This window comes from Idiotropiscis lumnitzeri, chromosome 10 (genome assembly GCF_059441095.1).
Source record: "Idiotropiscis lumnitzeri isolate Australia: NSW breed Sydney's pygmy pipehorse chromosome 10, RoL_Ilum_1.0, whole genome shotgun sequence".
In the NCBI taxonomy this organism is placed as follows: domain Eukaryota; kingdom Metazoa; phylum Chordata; class Actinopteri; order Syngnathiformes; family Syngnathidae; genus Idiotropiscis; species Idiotropiscis lumnitzeri.
The window spans coordinates 8,254,316-8,280,552 of NC_142400.1; the positions used below are offsets into that span (position 1 = coordinate 8,254,316).

At 40.8% G+C, this 26,237-nt stretch overlaps 1 protein-coding gene across 3 annotated transcripts in view; it reads left to right on the forward strand.

Annotated features, from left to right (window-relative positions):
- Positions 1-26,237, forward strand: part of efna4 (ephrin A4) — a 42,346-nt gene that overhangs the window by 1,301 nt on the left and 14,808 nt on the right. For all 3 annotated transcript variants that reach the window (XM_088307844.1, XM_088307845.1, XM_088307846.1), the window contains exon 2: positions 23,671-23,969. In XM_088307844.1, coding sequence (XP_088163970.1) covers positions 23,671-23,969 — 299 coding nt within the window. The remainder of the gene's footprint in view (positions 1-23,670; positions 23,970-26,237) is intronic.

The following is a 26,237-nucleotide window of genomic DNA, read 5'->3' on the forward strand; positions in this document are numbered from 1 at the left end:
AAGCATAATGATTACAGTCTCATACTTAAGCAATTTTTCTTCAGCTGGAACTGGGGCCTAGGTTGTAAAGGTTATCGGTCAGATTGATTGTGGAAAAACTTCAGTTTTATCTTGGCCTCATTTTTAATATATCACAAAAGCATAGGGCAGCGACAGTGTGTTGTTTACTATGTCACAGTTATTTGTAGTTCCGGTTCATTGGCTAACTCTGGCACCATTCTGCGGTGGTATTAAAAAATAAAAAAAAAATTAAGCGGCCTGACGTGATGTTTTGGTTGAAGGACTACAAACCTTTCCGGTGTTTGAATTGAGTGCTTCCATTGTAGTGGAGTTTAGTGTAATTGGCAGCGATGTGGCATTGTGCGGCTTGAGGACCTCTTTGTACCCATGTGATTCCGACATGAATGGTCACGGTTTTTTGGCAGGAAGACAGGGCCAAACAATCACGGTGCCATCATCGCCATCATGTTGAAGGCCAACAAACCCCCGCGGTGTTGGTGGCTCATTCCCAGTGACCCTGCTCGCTCCCCGCTCCCTGAATTAAAGCAGGGTTCACCAGCGCTCTTCTCATCCTCTCTTCACTCTTCATTACAGTCCTATTTACACCCCCCCCCCCCTCGCCCTCACCCCCTCTTCACCCACCTCAATACGCCATTTTCATCCTTCACAGCTCCCTCCTGGCCACTGATGGATGTATGAGCTGTGATTAGTTGAGCTTCAATCATTTTTCCCATATCCTATTTTCAATAAACTGCCAGCCGAGCTGAGGAAGAGCCCGGGTTCGCCTCATCATGAGCGTCAGGGAACCGTAGAGGGAACATTTGGCCACTAACCAACCCTACTAGTGCATATCATTTCTCAGAAATCTATATATTGTATATTATTGAATGTACACTGAAACTGTATTTTAAAGAGAAGGTCGAGTGATGTTCTATGCGACCACATGATTGTAAATGCGGTTTTCTGATTAATATTGGGGTTGTGGCATATCAATTAGGCAGAAAGATCCACCTGTTTTCATCCATCTCAAAGGGGCAACCATTTTTTTTTGTACGGCCACTTGATGCTGACTGAAAATGACATCATAGCACCTAAGGGCGAAGGTAAAAACTGTCACAGCTCACCTGTTTTCTGGGTTTGGTTATGTGACGTCCACAAGCTGATTTTGGGGGCCGTGATGTCATTTTCAGCCGACGGCGAATGTCACAATGGCCGCCTCGTGAGATGGATAAAAATTGTTTTTTTCACTGATTTTACTGAAACAAAATATTAATCAGTGTCATGTTTAGACTAACGGGGGTGCATAGAGAAAAATCTTTGTGTAGGTAAATAAGGAGACAGTGATAAAGTGCTTCACTACCTTGAAGATATAAAAGTAAATAAAAATGGTATACAAGTGAAAGCTCATTTAACAAATATAACATATATGCTTCATGATAAATTACAGAAGAAAAAAAAATAGCAGTTTAGCTATTTAACAAAAAATTATTCCCAGCTGCTGAGTTTTGTAGCCTTGTTTAAAGGACAAAAACTGCCCCACAGAACAATTTGTTCTTTCCACAATAAGTAGACATCACAGTTCTGTTTTACGTAACATTTTTTTTTTTTTTTTTTTTAGGTTAAGTTTAAGTGACAAATATAACCTTGAAGTATGCACATTTTGCATCTTATTTGAATGATATCGAACTGCGCAAAGTACATTCAGGGAGTTCACAATTAAAAAAATACTGTTACTTAACAATGTGGTATCATATTCTTTATTTTTTTTATTTATTTATGCTTTATACCTGTAAGGTTTCACACCCCCTTTTTTTTTTTTTTTTTTTTAAGTATTAGTTCATTGTGTGACCCTAATTCAAAGGACCATTTAAAAGTATGGGCTAATATTCATATTGTAAACATTTTTGGTATATAAGTTATACTTCATTTCTATTTGACATAATCTGAAATATTGTGTTAATTGTCAATAGCTTTAAATCCGCGTCATATTGGGCTTCCTTCGACACCAAACTAGTAGACAACAGCACCTCTGGTGTTTGCAACCAAGTACTGCACTCTACTCCATTAGTTCAATTAACAATCAATTCTGAATCATCAACCAATTTCTTAACGATGAGCTGAGCAATTTTTCCTGCCCTTTCTTACACTTAACCTCTTTCTTCCAACATGATTTATGATTGCCAGCTTCCCACTCCAGTGGGATACAACGTCACCATGCTTCTTATTTGTCTCACTATTTTCTTGGATTTCATTAATAAAATATTATTTTAATCGTAAAGTTGCATTGTGGGGGAGGGGAGAGTTCATGCAAAGTAATTAGTTCACCACAGAGCGCATTTTAGTGGGGAGTATGAGTTCTATAAAGTGTAATAGCTCAGCCTGGAAGCAACAATTAAAAAAAAATGCTTTACACACTTAATATTGAAGGCAGTATTGTAGCACCGGAGCCACTGCAGTCTCTTTAAACACTTGATGGAAGACTTTGGCCGTCACCTCTCCGTCACTGTCCAGATTTATGGTTTTAATGAAGCACGAGCAGCCAAGCAGAGACGCTTTACAGTGACGCACGTCGGAGCCCCCCCTCCCGATTGAAAAATTGGAGCTGGGAAACCGTGAGACTCAGCGTCGGCCTCTTTTCTTTTTTTTTTTTTTTTTTTAACGGTTTAATGAACGAGGTTTACGAGCGTTGTCGATTTTATAGCCGCCTTTTCTCTCACGCTGATTGTTCCTTTATTAGAAGAGAGATTATTTTCTGACTTCCTGGAGCTGTTAAACTTTAGTATAATATTATAAGCGCGGTGTTATGGAAGTGGTCCATGGTGGTTGTTGGTTCAAACAAGGTGATGAACAAATCCTTCTCCCCTTGACTAACCCTCATGTCACCTGAACCACTTCGCATCTCCAAATCCCCTCCTGCCCAGGTCCTGGTTGTAAAGCTTTGGATCAGCAGCTTCCTAATTGGAGACAAAAGTCTTCTTCCGAGGGGATCCTGCACGGCCTTACACCTCATTTTCCTCCTCCCTTGTCTCCTGTCTTGACGACAAACTTCGGCCCAATCCGGCGCAGTGTAAAGAAGGCTGCTCCCGTTTCTTTATTGAAAGCACACCTCATTAGCCTTTCACTGTCTAATTTAATGTGTAAATGCATGCATCATTTCCCTTCCTGTTTGAGTGAGCCGCTTCAAATTGCAATCTAAATCACATCCTGCACGCACACGCAAACAAGGGCCGTGCTACTCTCGCGTATTATCAGGGGAGATGGTTGACCTTTTACAATATAGATTTCATATCCATGAAGTTCACCTGCTCAGTCTAATGTGATCTAATGATGAATGATGGACACTGTCAGATGGATTCATTGAATATTATATTTGAGCTGTAGGTTGCATAGTTCTACATTGCATTCAAGTATTTGATCATTCCAACCGAAAAGTGTGAATTTATGCTGAAAGCATTCTAAAATGGCCTAATGGAAATTTAAAGAACACTCATGAAACGTGTATCACACAAATTGATTGTTAAATTGTTAGATTGTTAAAACTTTCCGGTGGTGTGTTAAAAATTGACTTTTTTTTTTTTAAAGGGAGATATTATTTTTTTTAATATGAATTAAAAAAAAAAAAAAAAAAAAAAAATTCCCACACAATTCCTGTGTTCAGTACCTTTTAGATTGTGAGTTTATGATGAGGGTGACTCTTACTCATCCTTGTTCAATGCCATTTAAAAAAAAAAAAAAATGTCTTGCCACCAGCGTTAACATGCGCAACTCAAGTGGGAAAACAAATAACATATTTTCAGTAGAGCATCGAGAAAAAAAAAGAGACCTTGATATGATGTGGTTGCAAAAGTGTGCACACCCTCTTGAAACTCTGATGCAGCTGCGTTCAGAATTGACTCAACATTCCATTTGATGTTAAAATGGTGTCAACACACACCTGCTATCATTTGAAGTGCCTCTTATTAACCCTTTTATTAAAAAATGAGATGTTCTAGTTCACTTTTCCTGACATTCCTTCCAAGCAGAACCCTGTAGGTTTCATGCTAACGCAGACTGCTATTTGGGACTCTTCATAATTCCCTCCACGCTGGCAAGGCCCGCAGTTTTCATTTCATTTTGAGTTTTTCAATCAAATGTCCTGCTTATGTCTACATTACTGGTGGAAAAGGTTTCCGAATGATTAATATTGGTCTTTTTTCCCCCCCTCCCTCACAAAAACCTGGCATTTGAACAGGGTTGTCGACTTTTCAGATCCACTATACATTTTTCTTTACTCAAGTGTCTGCCTGCTTGCTCCTCCTCCAGTCGTGTGTGTGCATGCAAATGAGTCTTTTTCTACTATTGCATCACAGAATGTGTGAGAGCATGCGAAAGTAAATGTCTGTCTTCCCCTGGTAAATGATTAACACAGAACCTGGATGAACTATAATCAAGATACCTACAGTGAGGTAATTACCACTTTACTCACTGTCTCGCTAGCACGCTCCCTCCACACGAACACACACACACGCTCTCTCCCTCTCTCGGCTTGCGTGTTATATTGTTGCATCAATGTCTGCGTCCATGCATTCTTGTCTCGCTACTGAGCTCCGTCCCGGAGATGCGTTTCAGCCAGCGCGATGGTGCGGCTTATCTGTCTTTGGTAAATGTGCTTGGAGTGTTTGTGGTGGCCGCACTCAATGTGTTATCTGGGCTGACACACTGTGGGCGGCTTTGCTTTGGGGAAAACAAAGCCGAAATGTGATTGTAGTGGTTGTGTTGCATTGTCTTCGTCTGCAAATCGAGGCCACCTCTGCGTGTGACCCATCGGACGAGAGATGTGAGTGTGATTGCAGCTTGGGATGAAGGGAAACTTGTCAAGGAAGCGTGGTATAAGATGGCGAAGGCCGCGTTTTGTTGCAAGTCCGGATAATGGTGCAATTAGATTTGTATTTTTTGTATTTATTTTTACTCTTGTTGCAGAATTCTCTTCTTTTTTTTTTTTTTCCTCCTCGTATTCTTAAAGAATTTATTGTAAATTAGGGTGACTGTTTTGATGATGATAATAATAATAATACCATATAATAAAAATACTTGTAGTCGTAATGTTTTTTTTTTTAAATTTTGGTTAACACATAAAACGAATACATAATTTTTTACTCCATGTTTCATTTTTAAATAAATAAATACAATCGAGATAATTAACCTAGTGGTGACCAATAAAGTACTGCTGTAATGATTGACATGTAGACGGTCCAATTATTGTTTGAGTAATGACCGAAAAGCCAACTATTGTCTGCCATCACGGCGTACCGGAATCAATGACTTGCACAGAAATGCAAGTCATTGATTAAAGAACACGTGCTGAGTTGATAAAATCCTGGACCTGGTTAAAGAGGACGTCTGGTCAGCGCACAGTACAGGTTGGTGCTAATCTTTGGCCTTGGCAGAGGTTTTGCAGTCACTGAGTGTCGTACGTGTCTTCAGACTTGTTGTCACAGGGTGTGATTGTGATACTGGATTTGAGTGCATGAAAATAAACAAACCTTAGCTTTCTGCCAATGTTGTGCGGCTAAGTCGAGATCAACCGACCGCTGTGCCGGCCTCTCACCTATATAGGTCATTGTCTTGTTTCAGCTCGTTACGGTGTGGCTAAAGGAATAAAGGAGAGTCTTGGCAAGGTTTCGATGCTCTGGGACTGCAGATTGCGCAATGACATCTCGTACTGCCAATTTAATGTGCTTTTTTTTTTTTTTTTTTTTTTGGTCTCTCTCTCTCCTGTCTAGTCTAGCAAATTAACCCATTTGGCCGAAAAGCAGCGTTGGTATTCTTATTGCATTGAACAAATATTTGCTGCAATTGAAGAAAGAGAAGACTTGTTTCGGGGGTTTAATCTGGGAGGTTGCCTGAGTAAATCACATCTTTAAGTCAAACTGCCATGTTTGGCTCCAACCGATAGAGTCGCTGTTGAAATACTTTCCTCTAGTTTGCCATCTAAAGAAACGGGGAGCATGACGTCAGCGATGGGACGTTAAGCTACATCCATGGTATGGAAAGTTCTCCTGGAAGCATTATTCTGCTCAGTAAGACACCTCTTACAAACAGGAATTCAGAACAACAGCAATAAAATAATTGATTGATCGTTAAATTTCAATCAGATTAGTCAAGGCAATGTAGTCAAATGCCCAACATTACTTAAATAAATGTTTCCGCCTTTTCTGTTACTGTGCAATCACTAAATCAATCCTGAGTTGGCACCACGTGTGGCTCTTTGGCACAAAATGGCCGCGGCACTGTTTTTTTTTGTGCGAAGAGGAGGCTGCGATTGAGTTCCGTTTGTGAGCACTCATTCATTGCGCACACAATGAGCCGCCATTGTCAGACGTGTCACACGGGCCGCATATTCCTTTCCGACTAACACCAACGCAATTAGGATTTGGCGCGAGAATACGGAAACCCAATCAAGTGCAGCTCAGATGTAACATGGCACTCTGTGTTGAGCCATCATGTGTGTGTGTGTGTGCTTGTGCATTTTAAAATTTTTTTTTTTTTTTTTTTAAAGAATTTCACTCCGTCACGCTCGCGCCTCGTTGGCTGGGCTCAGAGGTCCTGTCGAGAGGCGACCCGGTACTTTCCGAGACAGAAATTAAATTAGTATCGACCCAGGCGAGGCACAAAAGTGCAGCGGGGACCAGAATGATTTTTACCACACTGAGACTTGTTTGCCATCATGCCTTGTGTTAGAGCGCAATGATGATATAATGATGTGACTTCAATTGTATACTGTAGAAAGTGTTGATGTCTTTGGTCAAGGGATCGCATAACGCAATCGATTGTGATATTCTGCCACAAGGAAGAAAAATTGAAAGTAGAAAATGCATTATTAGAAAATTCAATTTCCATGTCACGGCTACTGTTTAAATAGCCATATATTCTTAATTTGCGGATGTTTGGGCACTTACATCGGCCATTTCATCAGAGACGCACAATCTAATGCAAATGTTTCAAAAGGAAAAAAAACACAACAGCTTTTCCAATTTAAAAAAAAACAAAAAAAAAAAACATTATTTGACAATGGTGCAGTTGTGCTGGCGCACCTTATGTAACAGTTTTCCTTTGCATTGATGTTATTTTATTTATTTTTTCTTCCAAAATTCATGTCTTGGTGAGCATGTACACGTATTTCCTGCTGGAGACACATCAAGCCCTCTCAAAAATTACATTACATTTTATAAATCATCAACATTATCTCCAGATGAATCATATCATATACTAAAAACCCGAGTCATTTTATCTACTTAGAGAAGTCGTACTCTGCTCTGCAATGAAACGCAAACGCACACCCGCCCCAAAGGTATGAGGACTCACACGTGGGGTGGCTCTGCCAGTGAGTAAAATCATCCACGCGGCGGCGAGGGATGGCGAATGCGTTAAGGAGAGGACGGCAGGGAAAGAGTCAACAGATTTCATGTCCCCGAACGGCTCGAGAGGGCCCCTGGGGCGGGACGCGGCGATGAGGTGAGAGCGAAAGAGGCAAGAAAGGATGTCAGCCGCCATTATTATCACTGTCAGCAACGGGTGTGGGGAGTCGACCCCTCCGCCCTACTCCTGCAACACACATATACGCGCGCGCGCGCGCACACACACACACACACACACACACACACACACACACAATGGCCAGCTAAAGGTGTGGCACTAAGATGTACTTAGCTAATGGTGCCATTGTCCTGCTTACACACACACACACACACACTTCGACAATGGAGGGCAGTCAGAGTGTATGTGACACTACTTGTGTATCGAAATATTTTTGCTGAAAATATAATGTGCGTTCTTTGTTTTTAGACTAGGTGAAGCAGCATGTGGCGTGTTGCCCACAGTTATTTATACTCTCACTGTTCCAAGCGGTAAACTATTGTATGGTAATTGTCACAAGGCAGATTTGTATTTTTATTGTATTTATTTTTTTTTTTTTGTAGCTCTCACTACTGATGTCTTGTTGGTCAGAAGACCAGAACGGCTGCGACTTCTACCCTCCTTGCAGGGATGAAACAGCAAAGACAAACTTTGGCGTTCTCAGTCGCAGCAATAAAAGAAATTTAATTTTATTTTTATGACAAACTGGAGATGCGTGTTTAATTTTTTTCGGAATTAAGGAATCTTCAAAATGAACAAGTTGTATCAAGCAATATCTTTAGTCGCCAGAAGTGACAAAATGGCCGACCCCTGATCTGGCTAAAAACGGGTGGATTTTATTGCTTAACTCATTTTCCACAAACGCAATATAAACCCGAACGCCCTGTTCAACTACTGCGTTTCAATAGAACATATTCTTGTAAAGAAAAGTTTTGGGTTGACTTTCCTTTAAGTTTGAAGTCGAAACCTCAAGCAACATGCAATTAAATGAGTAACTCAAATTGAGCTTTTATTTTTCCGATGCAGCTCTTTAATCGTATTGCTAATCGAACATGCTGCACAAAATAACATTTCTTAAAAAATATTATACCATACTTAAATCCGACCAGTCCAAAAAATGAGTATCGTCGGAAACTTCTTATCATTAACATTTGCGCTAAACGTTAGAAAGCAAATTTCTTCCATGCATATCTTTGCTTCTTTGTTTTTCATTTTTGATGAGGTGCCATCTAACCCGAGCATATGTTTGATGTACTCACAAACCGCGATTGTAGTTGACAGTATCGGTGGTATTTTTAAACGGGAAATCGCCTTGTCCCAACTCTGCAGCAAAAGAACTCATGAATCTCATTGCTCCTCTATTCAACTGGAAATGGATTCCTTGTACGCCGCATGCTTCCAAAAGTACAAACGCAGATTGTGTGTGTGAATTAAGAATGTGTGTTGGACTAAAAATACATCCTGGCACAAGGAACAGAAGACCCACTTTACTCCCTGTTACATTTTGAGCAAGATCCCCAATGGTGCTTTGCTCTGAACATGCTTTTCATTGCCTATAATTCTGCCGTTATTGTTTTTGCTCCTCAGAGTAGATTTCCAGGGGCAAAAAAAAACAGTCAGCCTTCTGTGTTAATCTTGTAATTTTGGGTCATCGTGGTTCATTACTTAAAGAAGCAGCCAGTCAGTCATCTTTAATCCCAAATTAATCACATAATCCCGCTGCGGCTCTACGTGAGGCGGGTGTCTGCGTGGCTCCCCTTGACCTTCGTCGCTTCCTTCCTCAACGGTACGACCCCCCCCCCCCACCCAATCCCCTCGTTCTTCCCATTGTGTCGCGAGCCTCCAGTTGTGGAAGCACATTGGCCTTTCATAGATGCTCCGAAATGTTTGCGCCCAAATGTGTTTGACCTCAAAATATGAGCGCCAGCATCATTTTTTTTTTTTTTTTGAAGGTACGCTTGCTGATAATGAGGTGAATGGCATGTCTATTGTTGCCATGGTGACACTGGATCACCTATTTTTGAGGTCCCACCAGCCGGGACCCCTCGTGTTGACTAGCTGAGACAATGTTTTGCAGTGAAAATGCAATGTTTTGCCGTCATTTCAAAGCCGTTATGGCCCTGGTTAGCCTTTGACAGGGTTTTTGTGAGGTTGCTGATTTTCCGTCAAATACTAAACTCCATTATATTGAGGGGGAAGGAAGCTGGCATTTTTTTTTTTTTTTTTTAGGAATACTGTAGATTTTGTGGACATATGTGTATTATTTAAGCAGCATTTTCATTCAAGATTTGAAGAAAAATAAATTCGCATTTATTTTCTAATAATTTTTTTTCTTTGTTTTCTCTTATACATTTGTTTCCTTTTCTTAATTTGAGTCAATCCGTTTTACTTATAAAATAAAACAAAATTCTTCTTAAAGCAAAATGCAGCATAGTCCTTGTTGTCACACATTATGGGATGTTATATGTTCAGTACTAACCCTGCCGGCACGGTGGCACCCTTTAAAATGTTTTTTTTTCCCCCAAAATCAAACGATTTATGAGAGCTCTTTAGAAAATAATTTAATAATATTGAACTTGAGTCATGAGGCATATTAGTTTCTCACCGCTACTCAGCACATAAAGGTCGTAATAATAAAAAGCTATCAAGTAATATAATAAAAAAAATTTATTATACCGATTCAACATTCTAACGAGAGTATTGGTGGTTAAAATTAGATTTCTCAAAAATATGAATATTTTTAAAAATGTACATAAATTACGAATACATGAGGAAATGCAAATGTCCCCCAAAAATCATAAAAGTAAACTGTCAATCCAGATTATTTTTGTTTTTAAAACCAATAATAAAATCCCAAATTTCGCCAACAAACTATTTGTTACTGTATATCATCAAATCTACTATCAAAGAGAGTCGTGGGGGTGCGGCGCGGTGAGGTGGGGTGGGCAGCTGTGCGTGACTAGAACAGGACAAAGCTGAGAGCCTCGAGGGGTCTATCCGGGCGACCTTCCGCACCCGGAATGTGCGGTCCGCTATGACGCCTAAGAGTTGTGACGGAAAAAGATGGAGACGCAGAAAGAAGCGTGCAACGGCTGCGATGGAGGGCTGAGGGCCAGTTTGGGCTCTTGGGATTCCAGAGCAGTGACCGTGAAAGTGCTTAGATAAACACGGAGACTGAGGAGGAGCGGGGGGGGGCTAAAGTGGAAGAGGCAATGGAGAGAAGCGAGAACGTGAAGGAACGTCGCTGAAAGGGAACAGTGTTGCGAGTTGCAAAAGTAGCGCTGCTGTAGCGCAGTAACGTACAAATAAATGCGTTCTGGTTGTATTCTAAACCTTACAAATGAATTTTAACCATTTGCTGACTTTGAAATCGTCTGTCTTTTAAATTAAGCGTGCATGCGTTACTCCACTCGCTATGACTTTGGTTTCACTTTCTTTTTAAGCGGTCTTCCCTCATGTTCAACTTTGCCGTTTAAATTAGGGATGGGCAACATAAATGCTGAATGGTGAATTTATTTATTTATTTATTTTTAAATCAGTGTTCCCCACACATGGGACCATGAACTTCCTTAACCAGATAGATGAGAGGAAAAAAAATAAAATTTTAAATATGGACAAAACGCGAGTGTATATGCCCAATACATGAGCTTACTATATTTTTGATATATTGACATTTTTCAGTTCAAGTTTGAAATATCCACTCTCCTAACCCAAAAATGGGTTTGAAGCAAACAAAAAAAAATTACCGCAATTTTTTTTCCAATGCGTGTAGCGCTCTTAAAAAAATAAAAAAAAAAAGATAAAATTTACCTTTTAAAGGATAGCACAAAACTGATGAACAAGAAACTCAACTGCACTTTTAGAAAAAAAATCAACTCTGTGAAAATATTAATATTGTTGCATATTCGCATTTCAGCGCTGGTTTATTTTTTTTATATTTTGTATTTTTCTCTGAATTTCACGCCTTACACCCCAACCCCTGTTTGTTGTGGAAAACAAACCTTGAATGTTTATCATCATTTTATTATTATTTTTTTTTTCAGGGAGTGGGGGTGGAGTGGCCCATCCCTGGTTTAGAATTTTGATCCCGGTCACTTTGTATGTTGTGGTTCAGTCACGTGACTTAAGAGCTGCTAGCATGGGTTCACTTTCTACTTAGTGACTGTGTGAAAGGTCTCTTTCAATACATGCCATGTGATTGACAGTCCACCAGATCTGGTTTTAGCCCAAAGTCAACCAGGATAGGCTCCAGCTCCCTGCAACCTTGAACAGGATCTGCTAGAGAAAAAAAAAAAAAGACAGAATGAATGATTGTTGGTACAACGTGGGACAAAGGGTATGTCAATCATTATAGCAGCACCACTGACTGGTCAGGATGGAATTTGAGGAATGTAGTGCAACGGTCCAGGGCTGCATGAGCAGGTCACGTCTGCCACAAGTTATTTGTGCTTATTTTTGTATTTTTTTTGCTTTGATTTGCGAGAAAAAAAAATGTTGATTCAAGCTGCTCAATGCCACTTTTCGTTGAAGTTTACCATACGAATAAAAAAATTGCTGTTGAGATCCCACAGTTCACATATCATAATGCTGACAAACATTACAAAATCCCACAGGCCAGATTCACGATGAGAATCAGTGTTTGAGTCTTACAACCCAAGCTGCAGATATTTGAACATAAATGGTGGAGCAACACATGTAGACAGACGATTATATTGTATGCAATGGGATTTTTTTTTTTTTAATCCTTTGCGAGAGAAATGACTAATTACTGCTGTTTACTGCCACTTTTGAAAAATGTCTTTATGTCTCCATTTGTCTTGTACTGCCCAAGGTGTACACACCAGGAGGAGCGAGCAGCACGATGGCCATAGAATTAATGCAAAAAAATATGTGCCGAAAACTGACTGATTTGACTGTCAAAAAGTACAGAATTCTCTTCGGGTTTATAGTGTTTTTATTTGGCAAACACAAACGTTGACAATAAAGGTTGTCTATTCTATTTTATTCAGAAGTGGTCGTCAGGAAAAAAAAGCGCTCAGCTCAATATTCAATTTTCTCTCTTTTTGTAATGGGATAACACATTCGATGTTGCTTTCTTTGCGTTTTGAAGTTTGGAGTAGAATCCATGTTCCTGTATAGGCCCAAAACGGTTAGTCGATTTATTTATTTATTAAATCTTTTTGTTGAAGATTTGCTCCTACTTTTTAAACACGCGGAGCACTATTATTGTGACCTCAAGGCAAAAGTCATCACGTTGGAATTCCACACTTGTTTTCTTGCAAATAACTCAAACGAAATCTTGAGGCAGTAATATTGTAATAAACTAATGACTTTCAAATAACTTCAAATGGTGCTAATAAATTAACAGGCTGCAGTTTGTGGACTGTTTCGTAGGGAAAGTGAGAGGAACCGGAAAGTGTCGAAGCTTTATTTTATTGACTCGTGTACTCAATGGTCTTTCCCTCCATCTTCTCTTTGCCTCAAGTCTAAATAATTCAGTGGTTGCTTCTATTAGGGCGCATTTCCTTGACATGTCTGGACCAGCCACTGCCCGTACTCCTAATCGGAATCGCGCAACTAAAGTGAAATGAAGAAGTATTTTTCTTTTTATGCTCCTATATTGATTCCCGACAAATTCTCTGCTATTACTAAAATGGTGTTCCAGCACAGTCTGTCCCTGCCAATGACAAGATTTCCCTTTTGCCCCTGGATATGTTGCTCAGCTGGAGTGCCGTGATGCTTTCGCTTAGACAATGTGGAATTTGAGGAATTCGAGGCCATGTTGCGTGGAAAACGTGTTTCAGCACATAACTGCTGTTTCGTTCTCGCCTTGCGCTTCTTCATGCCACATTTGCTCAACATTGATTCCCTCGCAATGCGATTTAAAAAAAAAAAAAGAAATTAACACGGTGCATTTATTATATATTTAATCTATTTATTCCTCTTTTAATTTACTTTTTCAATTATTTTTTTATTTTTATTTTTTTGCATGATCCATCCAAATTCCCCCACTGTGTTTCCGCTTTTCAGTTTGTGACCTCCCACATGACTACAAAAAAGGGGAATGGGATGTGTTGGTTTTAATGTTTCCTGCTTTGACCTTCAAACGCGGCCGATGAAAACGAAAATATGGCGTGAGAATGATAAAGAGCGTCTGTTATCAGACATGTGACCTACTAAGAGGGAACTCTCAAAGACGAGTCAGATTTATCGGCCTTCTGCCATCTTTGCATTGGCCGCGTCCTTTTCGCTGTAATGTGCTGCGCGTCTGTGTTTGGTGTTGATGCTAACATGCTCTTCGCGCGTTTGAACGAGAGGGCACAGTCAGTCAACTGCGGCAGTACTTTACCGTGCAATCGGCATGCAAATTGGAGTAAACTCAGGTCAACCCCAAAACAAGTCGGAATTGACTTTAGTACTTTACTACAAAGGGTGTCATTCAACTCGTCTTAGTCATTCTTTGGACCTGGTTTCCTGCCTTCCTGTACCGGAATTGACTGGCTTTTCGCAGATTCATGGAATCAGATTTATTGGCCAAGTATTCAGAACACACCCGGGATTTGTCTTCCCATATATAAGCCGTCCCAAGAAATAAAGAAAAACAATGACCTCCATTGCTGCATCATGGGACGTAAATAGACGTTCGTCATAATCTAAAATGGCGCTCATTAAAGTCCAAAATGGTCGAAATGCATACTAAAAATGTCATGTAGGAAAATTGACCAATAATTCATAAGTTGATTTTAAAAGAAAAAATATCTTAATGTCGTTGCCAGGAAGAAAAAATGAAATTATGAAAATTGGACGGTATTTTAATGCTCGACAATAGAGAAAATAAATGAGTTAATTTCTTAGTTTTTTTTTTTTCTTCTCTTGTTTCCATGGTGCCGGGAGGATTTGTGCATGCTTTAGTTCGTGTTTGGACTTTTGATTGCAAAATAGTTGAGTGAATCACCACGACGTGCTGGTTGCAGCTAATTAGCGCACTCAATTTGCGCTCAATTGCTTCAAGATTAGATTAATGGATTCTGCACAATCAACAGGATTTTTAACAATTTAATTAAGCCCAATTTTGGACTGATTGGAGTTGTACGCACTTGAGCCAAAACGAATACGTCAAACCTCACGAAAAGAAGCCGAGCCATGCGGTTTGTGCTTCAATTAACTCGCCATATAACAGTTTGGTTGTGACATTTGGTTTCATGTCATGCACTTGATTTTAAATTGAGGATTGTGTTTACGCTCAGTTCAATTTGTCGTGACTTGTCTGCTCTAGCATCGTGTGCAAGTAAGCTCACAGAAAATGTGAAACACTGGTAGCAAAGGTACATGTAATTATTACCTTGAGCTTTGGGCTTTTTGATGTTTGATTGTGCGAAGGCAAAGAAAAAGATGGATGACGAGTAAAGTGCATGGGCGTGGCTTCATTTTGGCCCTGATCCCAGCTCTTGATTGGCTGTTGTCCTGGTAACTGCACATCTGACCTTATTTACCCCAACTCTTACTTGTGCACGTCTCTGATACTTTCCACTTTCTCCGGAACTTTGTTTGTTTGTTTGTTTCTTGTATTGGAAGTGAAATGAAGCAGCAGTTATTGCAGGCGGAGGTCACGCGGGCAAGCACATCTCACAATGCTATGGTCAAACTGTGAAAATAGAAACAATTGAAAGACTGCCAGGCTTGTCTCGAGCCCATTTACATCACAGAGTGGGTAAAATCTTCTTTGGGGAGGAAAACAAAATAAATAAAAAGAGACCCTGCAAAAGTGAGATTATAGCCTGACCACACGCACACACAAAGTAACGAGCGGTTCTTGTGGTTTGTGGACACCTGTCGCCGTATCAAAATGCACCTGATGGGCTGGTTTTGATACTGACGGCAAGCCGGCATATGACATTTTCCTCACTTCTGATATGCTGCTGAGTCGCACAGAATGGACAACAGGCAGATAATAAGATCTTCTTTTGAGCTTGAAATAGCAATAACGAGTGCATGGCGCCATACTCGTACGACAAAGACATTTGACAAATTACATTTTGGTAGATATTTGGCGTAGGAAGTGCCCCGTGACCTACGATTCTCACGATGTTCTGCCTGCAATAACGTCGGTATCACAATTTGGGCTGAGTGATTGAATCCATTTTATCAATTCGATTTGAGTTTATTTATCAGGATGATTTTATGACTAGATCCGGGTTAACATCCATTTTCTCGAGTGCTCGTCCTTTATTCCGAGTGTGGGTCGCTAAAAGCATATGCAGGTTGATTTGTCATCCACATTTGGGTCATACAGAAGATATACCGTGCTGCATTCAAGGCTGCTGGAAAGTTGGAAATCTCGTTTCATTCCCGTGAAAATGAAAAGTAAGAGAATATAATGGTAAGTTCTGTGTTTTTTTTTGTTTTTTTTTGTTATTTGTTTTTTTGTCCCCCTTCAATTTGTTTAGTTTTCGCCAAATCCCAACACACCAAATTCCATGCGGGACATTTTGCAGTAAATTATAAATAAAATTGCGTTGTGTTGTATTGGGTATCACGATGGACGACTGGTTAGCACGATGGCGACACAGTGCAGAGGTCGTCGGTTCGATTCCGGCTCCGGCCTTCCTGTGTGGAGTTTGCATGTTCTCCCCCGTGCCTGCGTGGGTTTCCTCCGGGTACTCCGGTTTCCTCCCACATTCCAAAAACATGCATGGCAGGTTGATTGGACACTCTAAATTGCCCCTAGGTGAGTGTGAGCGCAGATGGTTTTTAGTCTGTGTGTGCCCTGCAATTGGCTGACAACCAGTTCAGGGTGTCCCCCGCCTACGGCCCGAAGATAGCTGGAATAGGCTCAAGCACCCCCCCGCGACCCTCGTGAGGAGAAGCGGTACAGATAATGGATGGATGGATTGTATTGTAGTTCTAACACAGTGAATGGAGAAATAAGTCTCAAGTCTCTTTCATATTAGGATTAAAGCCTCTTGTCAAAATGTTGGAAAATATAATGTGATCTGAAATCATCTTTGAACGTTCCAATTTTGGAGTTCTTACTACATTATTGTTTATTGTACTCAAGGATCATACCACATTTTTCCAAACAAACAGATCGGCCAGATAAAAATAAATGAATAGTAAATTATTCATGTATATATTTTTTTTTATTTTGAAGTATTTCTCATTTGTATTGCAATTCCGTGGCCCGCTGTCAATACTTTGCCCATCATATTTTTTTCCTTAGCCGTTGTTTGTTCCAGCTTTGTGCACTGTGGCCTTCAACTTCGAGTCGCGCTATCATTGCACTTTCCCAGTCACAAGACCGTTATTTCCGACTTTTTAGTTTCCAGGAATGCCGCATAAATGCACTTCCTGCCAACCTTGGTGGAAACGCTCACTGAGTAGTGTAGGAATAAAAACAGGAAACAGTTTGTTCTTTCAAGCGCTTTTGCGATTGTGCCATTGCCTCGCTGAGTAAAGCAAAGAATCTTATGAAGGTGTGTGTGTGTGTGTTGGGGGGGGTCGTGGTTTACACCAAGGGATTTTCTGTAGGCGGTTGGACGGCAGGGGGTCCCCAGATGGTCCGAGGCGGGGGGTGAATTCCTTGTTTGTGCGAGTCGAGGGGCGTAAGCACCAGGTTAGAGACAACACTGGTGTTTGGGCTCGGCGAAGGCTCAGTGAGGGGGTTGCACAGCTGATAAGAAGGGAGGGAGGTGAGGCGAGGCGGGGTTGACCTGATTCGACTCCCATTTACATGTCGATTGTACAGAAACACTGCAAAGGAAATAGAGCGGGATACTTCTCGGATTCTGCAACAGTTGTTATTCGGATGAAGGAAATCCTGTTGAACGTGCTGCAAGGTCATTGAGTCTGCTCGGAATGCCGGATTCCCCCTTTTTTTTTACTTTCCCGACAGTGAATCTTTACTCGTTTCTCCCACGAACAACCAAGAAGAGGCCCGAGTCATGCACTAAAATTAGTATAAAACTGACATTTTTGGGGTTGCTTGAAAAACCCAACCCAAATCGTTTTTGACATTATGGCAAAGATCCGCATTTTTTTGTGGCTGTCGCATTTCCGCCTTGTTTTGGGGGGAGTGTGTGTTGTTTTTGGTGTGTCGCAGCGTTTTAGAAAACAAGTCTGGGTTGATGTTGAGCTTTTCCTGTGATTTGCTGGCAACGCCCGACTTAATCACAGTAGGATTTTGTCGTATGAAATAGTAGCCTGGTTTCGGCCTCACCACCTGCTTAATCCCTTCACCTTGTTTGCTTTGAGCCTCTTGCGGATGAAAGCAAAGGACTAGCTTCAGTTTTAGGGTTACATTTCCTAAAATGTGATTATTCGCTTTGACGTTGACCTTGACGCCTTCCCGAATCTCCCGAGAGAATTCCTGAGTTAATTGACTCTTAATTTGATTGTCCTAAAAATGCCGTCTCTGCTCATGTTCTAATCTAAAGACTTTATCCCGATGAAATTTGAGTTCAAGTTGTCTGTTGTTGAAAGTTCCCAAGGTTATTTCACATCTCACTAATGACGGATTTAGATGTTGAAAAATTGGTAACAGGAGGGAGCCGTTAATATACCGCCGCCTTCCTACCAATCAATCCTAAGGTGATTAGGACAAGGGATGGGTATAATAACTGGAATCTGTTTGATGGCTTCGACTTCTGTCGATTTATTGTTGATTAAGCATTTGTTGAAGCAACTGAGTCAGAATGAAATGACCTGTTTCCGTTGTTTTTCTGTCTCAGGAAGTCATCGGCCAACACTACCGAGCGTCATTATTCTGCTCAAGATGCGGAATAAAAAAAAACATTCAGTTATTATCCCATCTGCTTGAGCATACATACAACGAAAAGAGGGTAATCATGATCGAAACACGAGGTTCGAAATAAGCGGCGAGTCAGAATTAGCATTTTTGAGCCTCGTCAAAATGCAGGGAATAGCAAAACTGAGAATCAACCGACAAAAGCAAGTAGAAGAAGAGGAAGAACCGCCGAGACGATCCCAAAAATCTTAACTGGGCTCACGTCACTTACCGCGGGTAGTTGGCGGTTCGAAGAATCTCGGTGCTACTTGAAGCTAGCTAACATACGATCTTCGGCTGGCTAGTCGTGCGCCGAAATGTACATCAGTAGGCATTGTTTCCATAATAATGTTATTGGTTTTCTCAAAATAGCATTATCGCAGATCTTTTTTTTTTTTTTTGTCAATTTACAACAAGACAAGAAAAAGGTTTGCTGCTATATATATAAATGTATGCATATGTGAATTTGAGAAACAAAAACTGTTTATTTTAAAAAATGCAAACCCTTGCTTCAAGTGCTTGAGATCACACACTCCGCAAAATTAACGTTGCTCCTCAAATGAAGTCAGTGATGCGCAAAACTGCTCCACAAACAAAATGTATATTTTGTGCCTTGAAAAAAAAAAATTGTCATAATGCCGCTTGCTAAATAATCATGCATTCCACTTCACATTAAATTGTTGTGAAATTACGAACCGGATCGCAATAATTTAATGTTAAGTTTGTGGGGATTTTAAATAAACATATTTAATTTTGTTGTTTAGTTTGTCGGTGAACTTCAACTTGGGAGAGTTATTAATCATCTTAAATCCTCTTTTTTTTTTTTTTTATATATATATTTTATTTATTCACAATCTGCCAATTTGCTGCTTGTCGTGAAGCGAGGTAAGTTGAGTTCATCTGAAAATTTTCTTTGAATCGCTTTCTGAAGCACCGCTGTATGCGATGCTTCAGCCAAGGCGTAATGACCACACCGGGCCCGATCGGCTGATTTAAATCTCCCGTTAGTCAGTCTCTCTCTCCCCCTCCTGCTGTGTTTGACCACGGCGCAACTGTCGGCGCCACGGAGTCTTCTGCGCCTCCCACCGTCCCTGCGCAAGCTTTAACTTTAGCACATATGCACGAAAAGCAGCCTTTGCTTGGGGATTCACACTTTTTCCTCTGTGGAATATTTTTAACCCACGTGTTTATGACGCTCGGATGGTGTTCAGCATGCGCGATGCGTTTGTCTATCTCTTCTGTATTCCTGACGCCATGTTGTGGCATTGTTGCCCCTTTAATTATTCTCTCATTTTAAATGATCAAAGATCTCCGCCACGGTGGAACCTCTGCACATCATTAGCATGGTGCGCGCATGCTCTGGGTTGCCGCTGCTGTGTGTAAGCATTGTAGCACTGACGCGTATTCAGAGCAGACCTATGATGCTACTGTTGGCCTTTTGCGAAGAGCCAAGTACAGTGAAGCTTTGTTCGTTGCAGGACATCGATAGACCGGTAAGAGTCTTCAATGAACCTGACATGCATGTTTTGGGAAATCCGCAGGAGAAAACCAAAAGGAGCACAAGGGCGTACCGGTGAACCCCATACAGCAAGGATACAATCAAGATTTGAAGCACAAACCTCAGAACTGAGAGGCTAACAAGCTAATCGCGAGAATGACGACTAGCAAATTTTTGTGAAATTGAATAACAACTCCTGATCGCTTGCAGCTCACTCTCTACTTTTCCCCCCCGATTAATTTGAGTAAAAAGGATTTATTTGCTACAAATAACATCTTTGTTCATCTGTCCACGCCGGTGTAGCTTGACATGCAGATAAATTAAAATCTCTTCCGCTAGATGCCAGAAGAAGGAATTAACCTGAAGCGGTTTGGATTTCACTCTGAAGTGTTAATTGCAACTAGATCGATTTTGTCTTGGGTGGTTGATGTTTTTTTTTTTTTTAGATGTTTTCGAATGTAAAATATGCGCCTTAGGTCATCACAGGTTGGGACCACCGAAGCAAAAATTAAATTTTTTAATAAGTCAAATAAATAAAGAATTTTTTCTGTGTCCTAAAACCGGGATATTATAGAACTCTGTTCTGAGCTGGTCAGTCTGCTTATCCGAAGTCTGGTTTGAAAACGTCAGTTTTGAGTTACAGCTTCATTTGGACATAAAAATATGCCGGGGGCATGTTGAAGATGACGCTCTGTCACCAAACCACACACGGTTTCCACTCATGATGCCGCTGTGCTGTCAGCACTCTGCTGCACCCGTGGCTGCTTGGCAGGTAGGAGCCGAGTGTAATTAGGACCTTCGCGAAGTTACCAGGCTCTGCCGAGGACGGGGGGTGCGAAGGAAGTGGGGGGGGGGGGTGCATGGCTGACAGCTTGACATCGGTTGTGGCTGTAATTGCTGGCATGCATTTTATGGTGCAGGCCGCAGTTTAGTGGTAAGTTTTTATTTTTTTTTTTATTTATTTATTTTTTTTTTAAAAGAGATCACTGCCCAAGTGCAGTTCAGTTGTATTTTACTTTTTTGCCCGATACAATTGCGTCTAATCTTTAAAAAAAAAACGTTTATTTTGCTATATTCTGAATTCTATTTAGGAATCAAACCTCACTTTCATTTTCGATGACCCCTTTGACGAGCACTGAGAAAGAGGGAATGCGTCCTCAAAGACATGCATGGGAGATGAGCGTTTGTTTAGCAACCGAGGGAAGCTCTCCTGCCCTCTTTTCCTCAAGACCTCAGTCGTCCACCTCCTCCTCCTCCTCCTCCTCCCTCCGTTCCACACGCTGACTTCCCCTCTCTCCTCCGCTCTGTCACCCCTCTATAAAGGCTCCCACTGACAGACCTGACCCTTCATCAGCCGCATCCGGACCGTCTCTGTTTTATTATTTTATTTTTTTCCACCCTCGTGTCCTCCATGCAAAGAGAAGACTAATTAAAGTCTTCCACTTGGCTGTTCTGCCTTCTGTCTGATGGTCTGCACTTGTAGACTCTCTGGGGTCACTAATTAAAATGCTTAACTTTCTTTTTTTCTTTTTTTTTACCTGTTGGTTCGTGCTCACTTGTATTTTGCCTTCCTAATTAGAGGTACTTGCATTCATATTGGCTTTTTTTTTTTTTTTTTTTTTTTTTTTGCATGTGGTGAACATGTTTACCTCAAAAGTAAAGTCCAGACTCTAAATTGCCCTGAGGTGTGAATGTGAGGTTGAATAGTTGTCTATCTCTGTTTGCACTGAGATTGACACGTGAATATATCCAGGGTCAATCCAGAATTCCTTGATCCACAAATGGTATAGAAAATAGATGGATAGGTGGTTTTGTTGATAATCATATGCAAATAAGTCGATTTACTGACACTGCTTTTCATCAGAGGGCACAATTTATTCCGGATGCAGGTTTTGAAAAACCGCCACCTCAACTTCGCTGCGATTGTACTCGGCTAAAAAGCTTCCTATCCATGTGTAACTTTAAGTGGTATCGGTGTTGTAGTATCGGTGCATTTTTATCAGTACAAGTACAGACACACAATATGGACAGAAATGTATCGGTGCGGTGCGGGTCCAGAGAAGAGAAGGTGACGGTTTGCGTCATTGTGAAGGATGAGGTTGTGTGTTTGACACGAAAGGACAGGAAAGGTGCTGAATGGTGGCTCTCTGAGCGAAGATAAAACTGCAGTTGCAGGAGATAGGGTTGGGGTAGAGGTGAAGCAATACCCAGTGGCCAAAAAAAAATATTTCATTCGCAAAGGTACCAAAGTTAAAATGGTGGTACCCTTCAATTCCATGTGACTTTTTTTTTTTTTTTTTTGCAAGCAGGTAGACTCATAACAAGGGAATATAGATGGGCATGCTCATGCATAACTGTTGACTCAAACTTTGGAAATTCACTCGATTCGATGAGGGACGGTTTTTTATGTGTTTTCCTGGTTACTGATGGACAAAAATGTTGAGCAGTTTTTGCAGGAATGCAATCATTTTAAGTGATTGGAGTGAGGTTCCGCAGGTTGGGTAAAGGCCGACGCATGCTCATCTAAGCTCCCTCGTAATGTATCGTTCAGGTTATAAAATAATGATGAATTTTGTCACTCTCATGGAAAATAAGGATTTTATTTTAATTTTCACATTATATTCCGTGAATGGAGTGAGGTTCCACAAACTAAGTTAATGCTTGTTTTACCATCAACTTTGGCACCTTTTGGGCGTTTTTCTTTTTTTTTTCTTTTTTTTTGAGGGGGACAGCTCAGTGCATTATTATTATGATGAACTCTAAGCTCCACCATTCCCGTCTTTAAGTGTCAAGTACATTGCCTCATCCCTCTTATTGACTCTCACCATGGCTTTTTCCATTTCTTTTCTTTTCCTGTTTCTGTTTTTTCGCACTCAGCCTTTATTATTCCTCACCGACTTCCATCGGCTTCTTTTCAGTCCCGGCCCTTATTGGATTATACACGGGTACCGGTAACTCTTTAATATACTGTAGCTGACAGGAAGCCAGGAATCGGCGCTCTACATTATGCACCTCTTCTGTTCTAATGATGCCGTCTTGTCCACGGGTTGTTATTGTGCCGAAAGCCAGTCAACCTCGACGGAAGGTGTGCTCGTGCATGCCGATCATGTCTGCATGTACACTCCCGTCTGTGCTTATCTGCACTGTACAGGTGGAAGCATCCGATCCTGACTTTTTTTTTTTTTTTTTTTCGTACTTGAACTCCTCTCAGTGGTGATAATTAGCATTGATGTGTGTTTTAGCGTCACTTCCTTCGCACTTTGATATTTCTAAAATATTGCCTTTCCAACACACACACATGCAAAAAAAAAAAAAAATCCTTCCCTGAGTTGGAGGTACCAACATTCCATTCCACGAAGCATTTAGGATTCCCTGAATACCCTTTATCTGCTTAATTGCTTTCTCTTTCCATTCAGTCTCCTATTACACTGTGTAAGTGTCTCAGCAAAGCTACAGTCCATTGTGCCAATTCTTAACCGACCTTTTGCAGACTTGAGGGATCATTCCTTTCTGCCAAAGCCAAAAATCCCTATTGATTTTAAGTGATATGCGGCACAAGAGCGAGGCGAGAGTCCCGGCTGCAATTCAAATTGCTACACGTTTCTTTCCAGCGCTTGACCGCTCACAATTTCCAACTGGTCTCCCATCAGACTTTTCGGCATAATGGGTCTGTGCCAAAGCAAGAGCCCTATTGATTTTAAATTGCGTTGGAGCCCAATCCATAAAATTTGAAAGGTAACATCCAGATGGGTGTGCACTCTGCTGGCCACGCAACATGATCTTGAAAAGTAAGGCATTAACTGTCTTGTTATAACAAGAACCCTGTTGATTTCAAATGTTACGTGAGAATAGGTTGAGTCATAAACACATTAAGTCCGGTTTTGTCATTTTGCCTCGGTTGTGCTTGAACTTGAATTAAACGAGTCCACATTATGTTCTTAATGATCCATCAGTGTTATAAATAATCCCGCTTTTGTCATTTTTTTTTTTCCAGGTTGACAGCAGGCGAACTGTCCATTCAGGTGAACCTAAACGACTACTTGGACTTCTACTGCCCTCACTACCCCGGCAAGCAGATGTTGGGGCCCATGCAGCCGGAAACGCTGGCCCTCTACCTGACGGAGGAGGCCGCCTTCCAAGGCTGCGTGGAGACGACAGCAGCCATCAAGCGTTGGGAATGCAACACCCCCTTCGCTCCGTTCGGCTCGGTGCGCTTCTCAGAGAAGATCCAAAGATTCACCCCTTTCTCGCTGGGATTTGAGTTTCTGCCAGGGCGCCACTACTATTATAGCTGTGAGTACGATGCATGTGTGTGTGTGTGTGTGTGTGTGTGTGTGCATGGGCACCGATCCAAGCGACATGAAGGCTTGCCATTGTTTCGAAACACTTTGAGTCTTGCTGATCCATTCAAGAAAATATGCCATGCTTGGATAACCTGTAACGCTTTTAGCAGCCTATTATGTTTTGTTTTTTTTTACTTGAGGAACTATAAAAACTCCATTGAAGTTATATTTTACATTTTATTTTCGATTAAAATGATGTGAGGGAATTGTGTAAATTAATATGAATGATGGTGGTGACTCGACTTGCTAGTTGCTTGGCTCGTTTATTTATTTTGCCTTTTTACGAGCAATAATTTCAGTTATGCGTTTGCTTCAATCTGGCTTTTACCGTTCCCACTTGAAGTCTACTGTAAAACAAAACCTAAATAAAGAGGCTGATGCTACACATTCTGTTTTGTAACTGTAACCCATAATGGAAAACGCCAAAGTGTTGCTAACAGATCTAGCATTGATGCTACTGTAGTTATAACTCTTTAGAAAATGGAGATTTGAACACAAACGGTGCAGCAACGCATGTAGACAAACAATACAACAAAACTCACGGGGATATAGTCTTTAAACAGTGGCGATTTGGGATAGGTTCCCCTAAAAAAAAAAAAAAAAATGCAAATGTTAAACAGCAAATATGCTGGGTTTACTGTAATCAAGTCAAAAATTGTCCCGAATAATACCATTTAATAGCTAGACAGGGATTTTTTTTTGGAGTAACAGGTAGGACCAAGATACTTAAGTTTAAAAATGAGTGAACCGCTGAAAAACGAAGTGATTTAACTTGGACTCTACTTTCAGACAAACTCAAGCTTACTTGTGGTCTGCATTCTGTTCTACACTTGATTTCATTATCCACAATGTCAATATTGAACTGAGCAGGAGAAAACCCCATGTCTCATGTTCCGATCAGGCTTTTGCCAATTCCGATACTGATCCTTCAACAGATTGCAGATCTCATGGATTGCCGATACATTGTTCAATTTTAGAGTTGCTCACTATCGATTATTTTATCGATCAATCTGTTGGTAATTTTGTTGTTTAATTGATTAATCCCATTTAAAATTTAAAAACCAACATTCTATCCAAATGCAAAAACACATTATGATTCAGTTTTCTTAACTACCGATAATCTAAAAAAAAAAAAGCATAATCTTACCTTTATGCACAGAAAAAAAAAAGCTAATGCAAAAAAAATGTTGCAAAAAGTAAATTAGATTCCAACAACCTCATTAAGGGTCATATCAATTCTTCTCACGGTATTCTATCCACCTGTGTTTCTCCAACGTGCCTCAACAGAAATGAATAGCAGCTAGAGGACATCTTGCTGGCTGTCAAACCTTTTTTTTTTTTTTGTTCCTTTCCTTTTTAAGGCAACTTGTCAGTGCGAGCAAGAGAAGTGGGTGGACACGAGACAAGGCAGGGAATAAAAGGAGTGAAGAGAATACACGGTGTGCAACAGTGACACACTGTAACACACAGTGAGAGACTGAGGGCCCGCCAAGTGTCTGAGGAACAATTTGAAGATCAATACAGGCAGACTGAAGGCGAGATTGGGTTGGTGTCGAACTTGAAATTCTAATGCCCCAAACATTGAAGTTGGACCAACATTTTTGGTGTGACGTTAGCGCCTCATTTTAGCCAACATCAAACCACCGTTACTGTTTGTATTTTATTACCATTTCCTTTGGCTTGACTTGCAGCTGGAGCCAAATATTTTCCAGCGTTGTGTGCAATGATTTTTTATTTTGATGCAACGTCATTGGATTTGTTGCACTGAAGGTGCATGTCTCCTATGTAACGCATAAGAATGCTAATTACTACTTTCCTATCAGCCACGATTATTGGCGCCATTATTCAGAATTTTTTATCGGCCTTTTTCTAAAATATCTGACAGACAATAAAAGATCAGTTTAAAACATCAGGGAACTATGTGTTTATATATATTCACGGGGAATAGAGACGAGGACAGCATCCAAAGAACGAAAATCGGCGTAGTATTGATGCCGAGGGCCAGATTTGGCCCCCGGAACTTGAGTTTTCTGGAAGTTGGCGTTTTTGCCATGTTTGTTTTTGCTCTGCTGCGTGGCAATTCAAATGGTCCAGCTAACAATCAACAAAGGTCGTGGTGCATTGAAAAATTATTTTGTAAACTTGCACCACTTGACAATAACGATCCAGACCTTTCTCTGCATGATCTTGAAGGTTCCAACTCTGCTTTCTTTGGCAT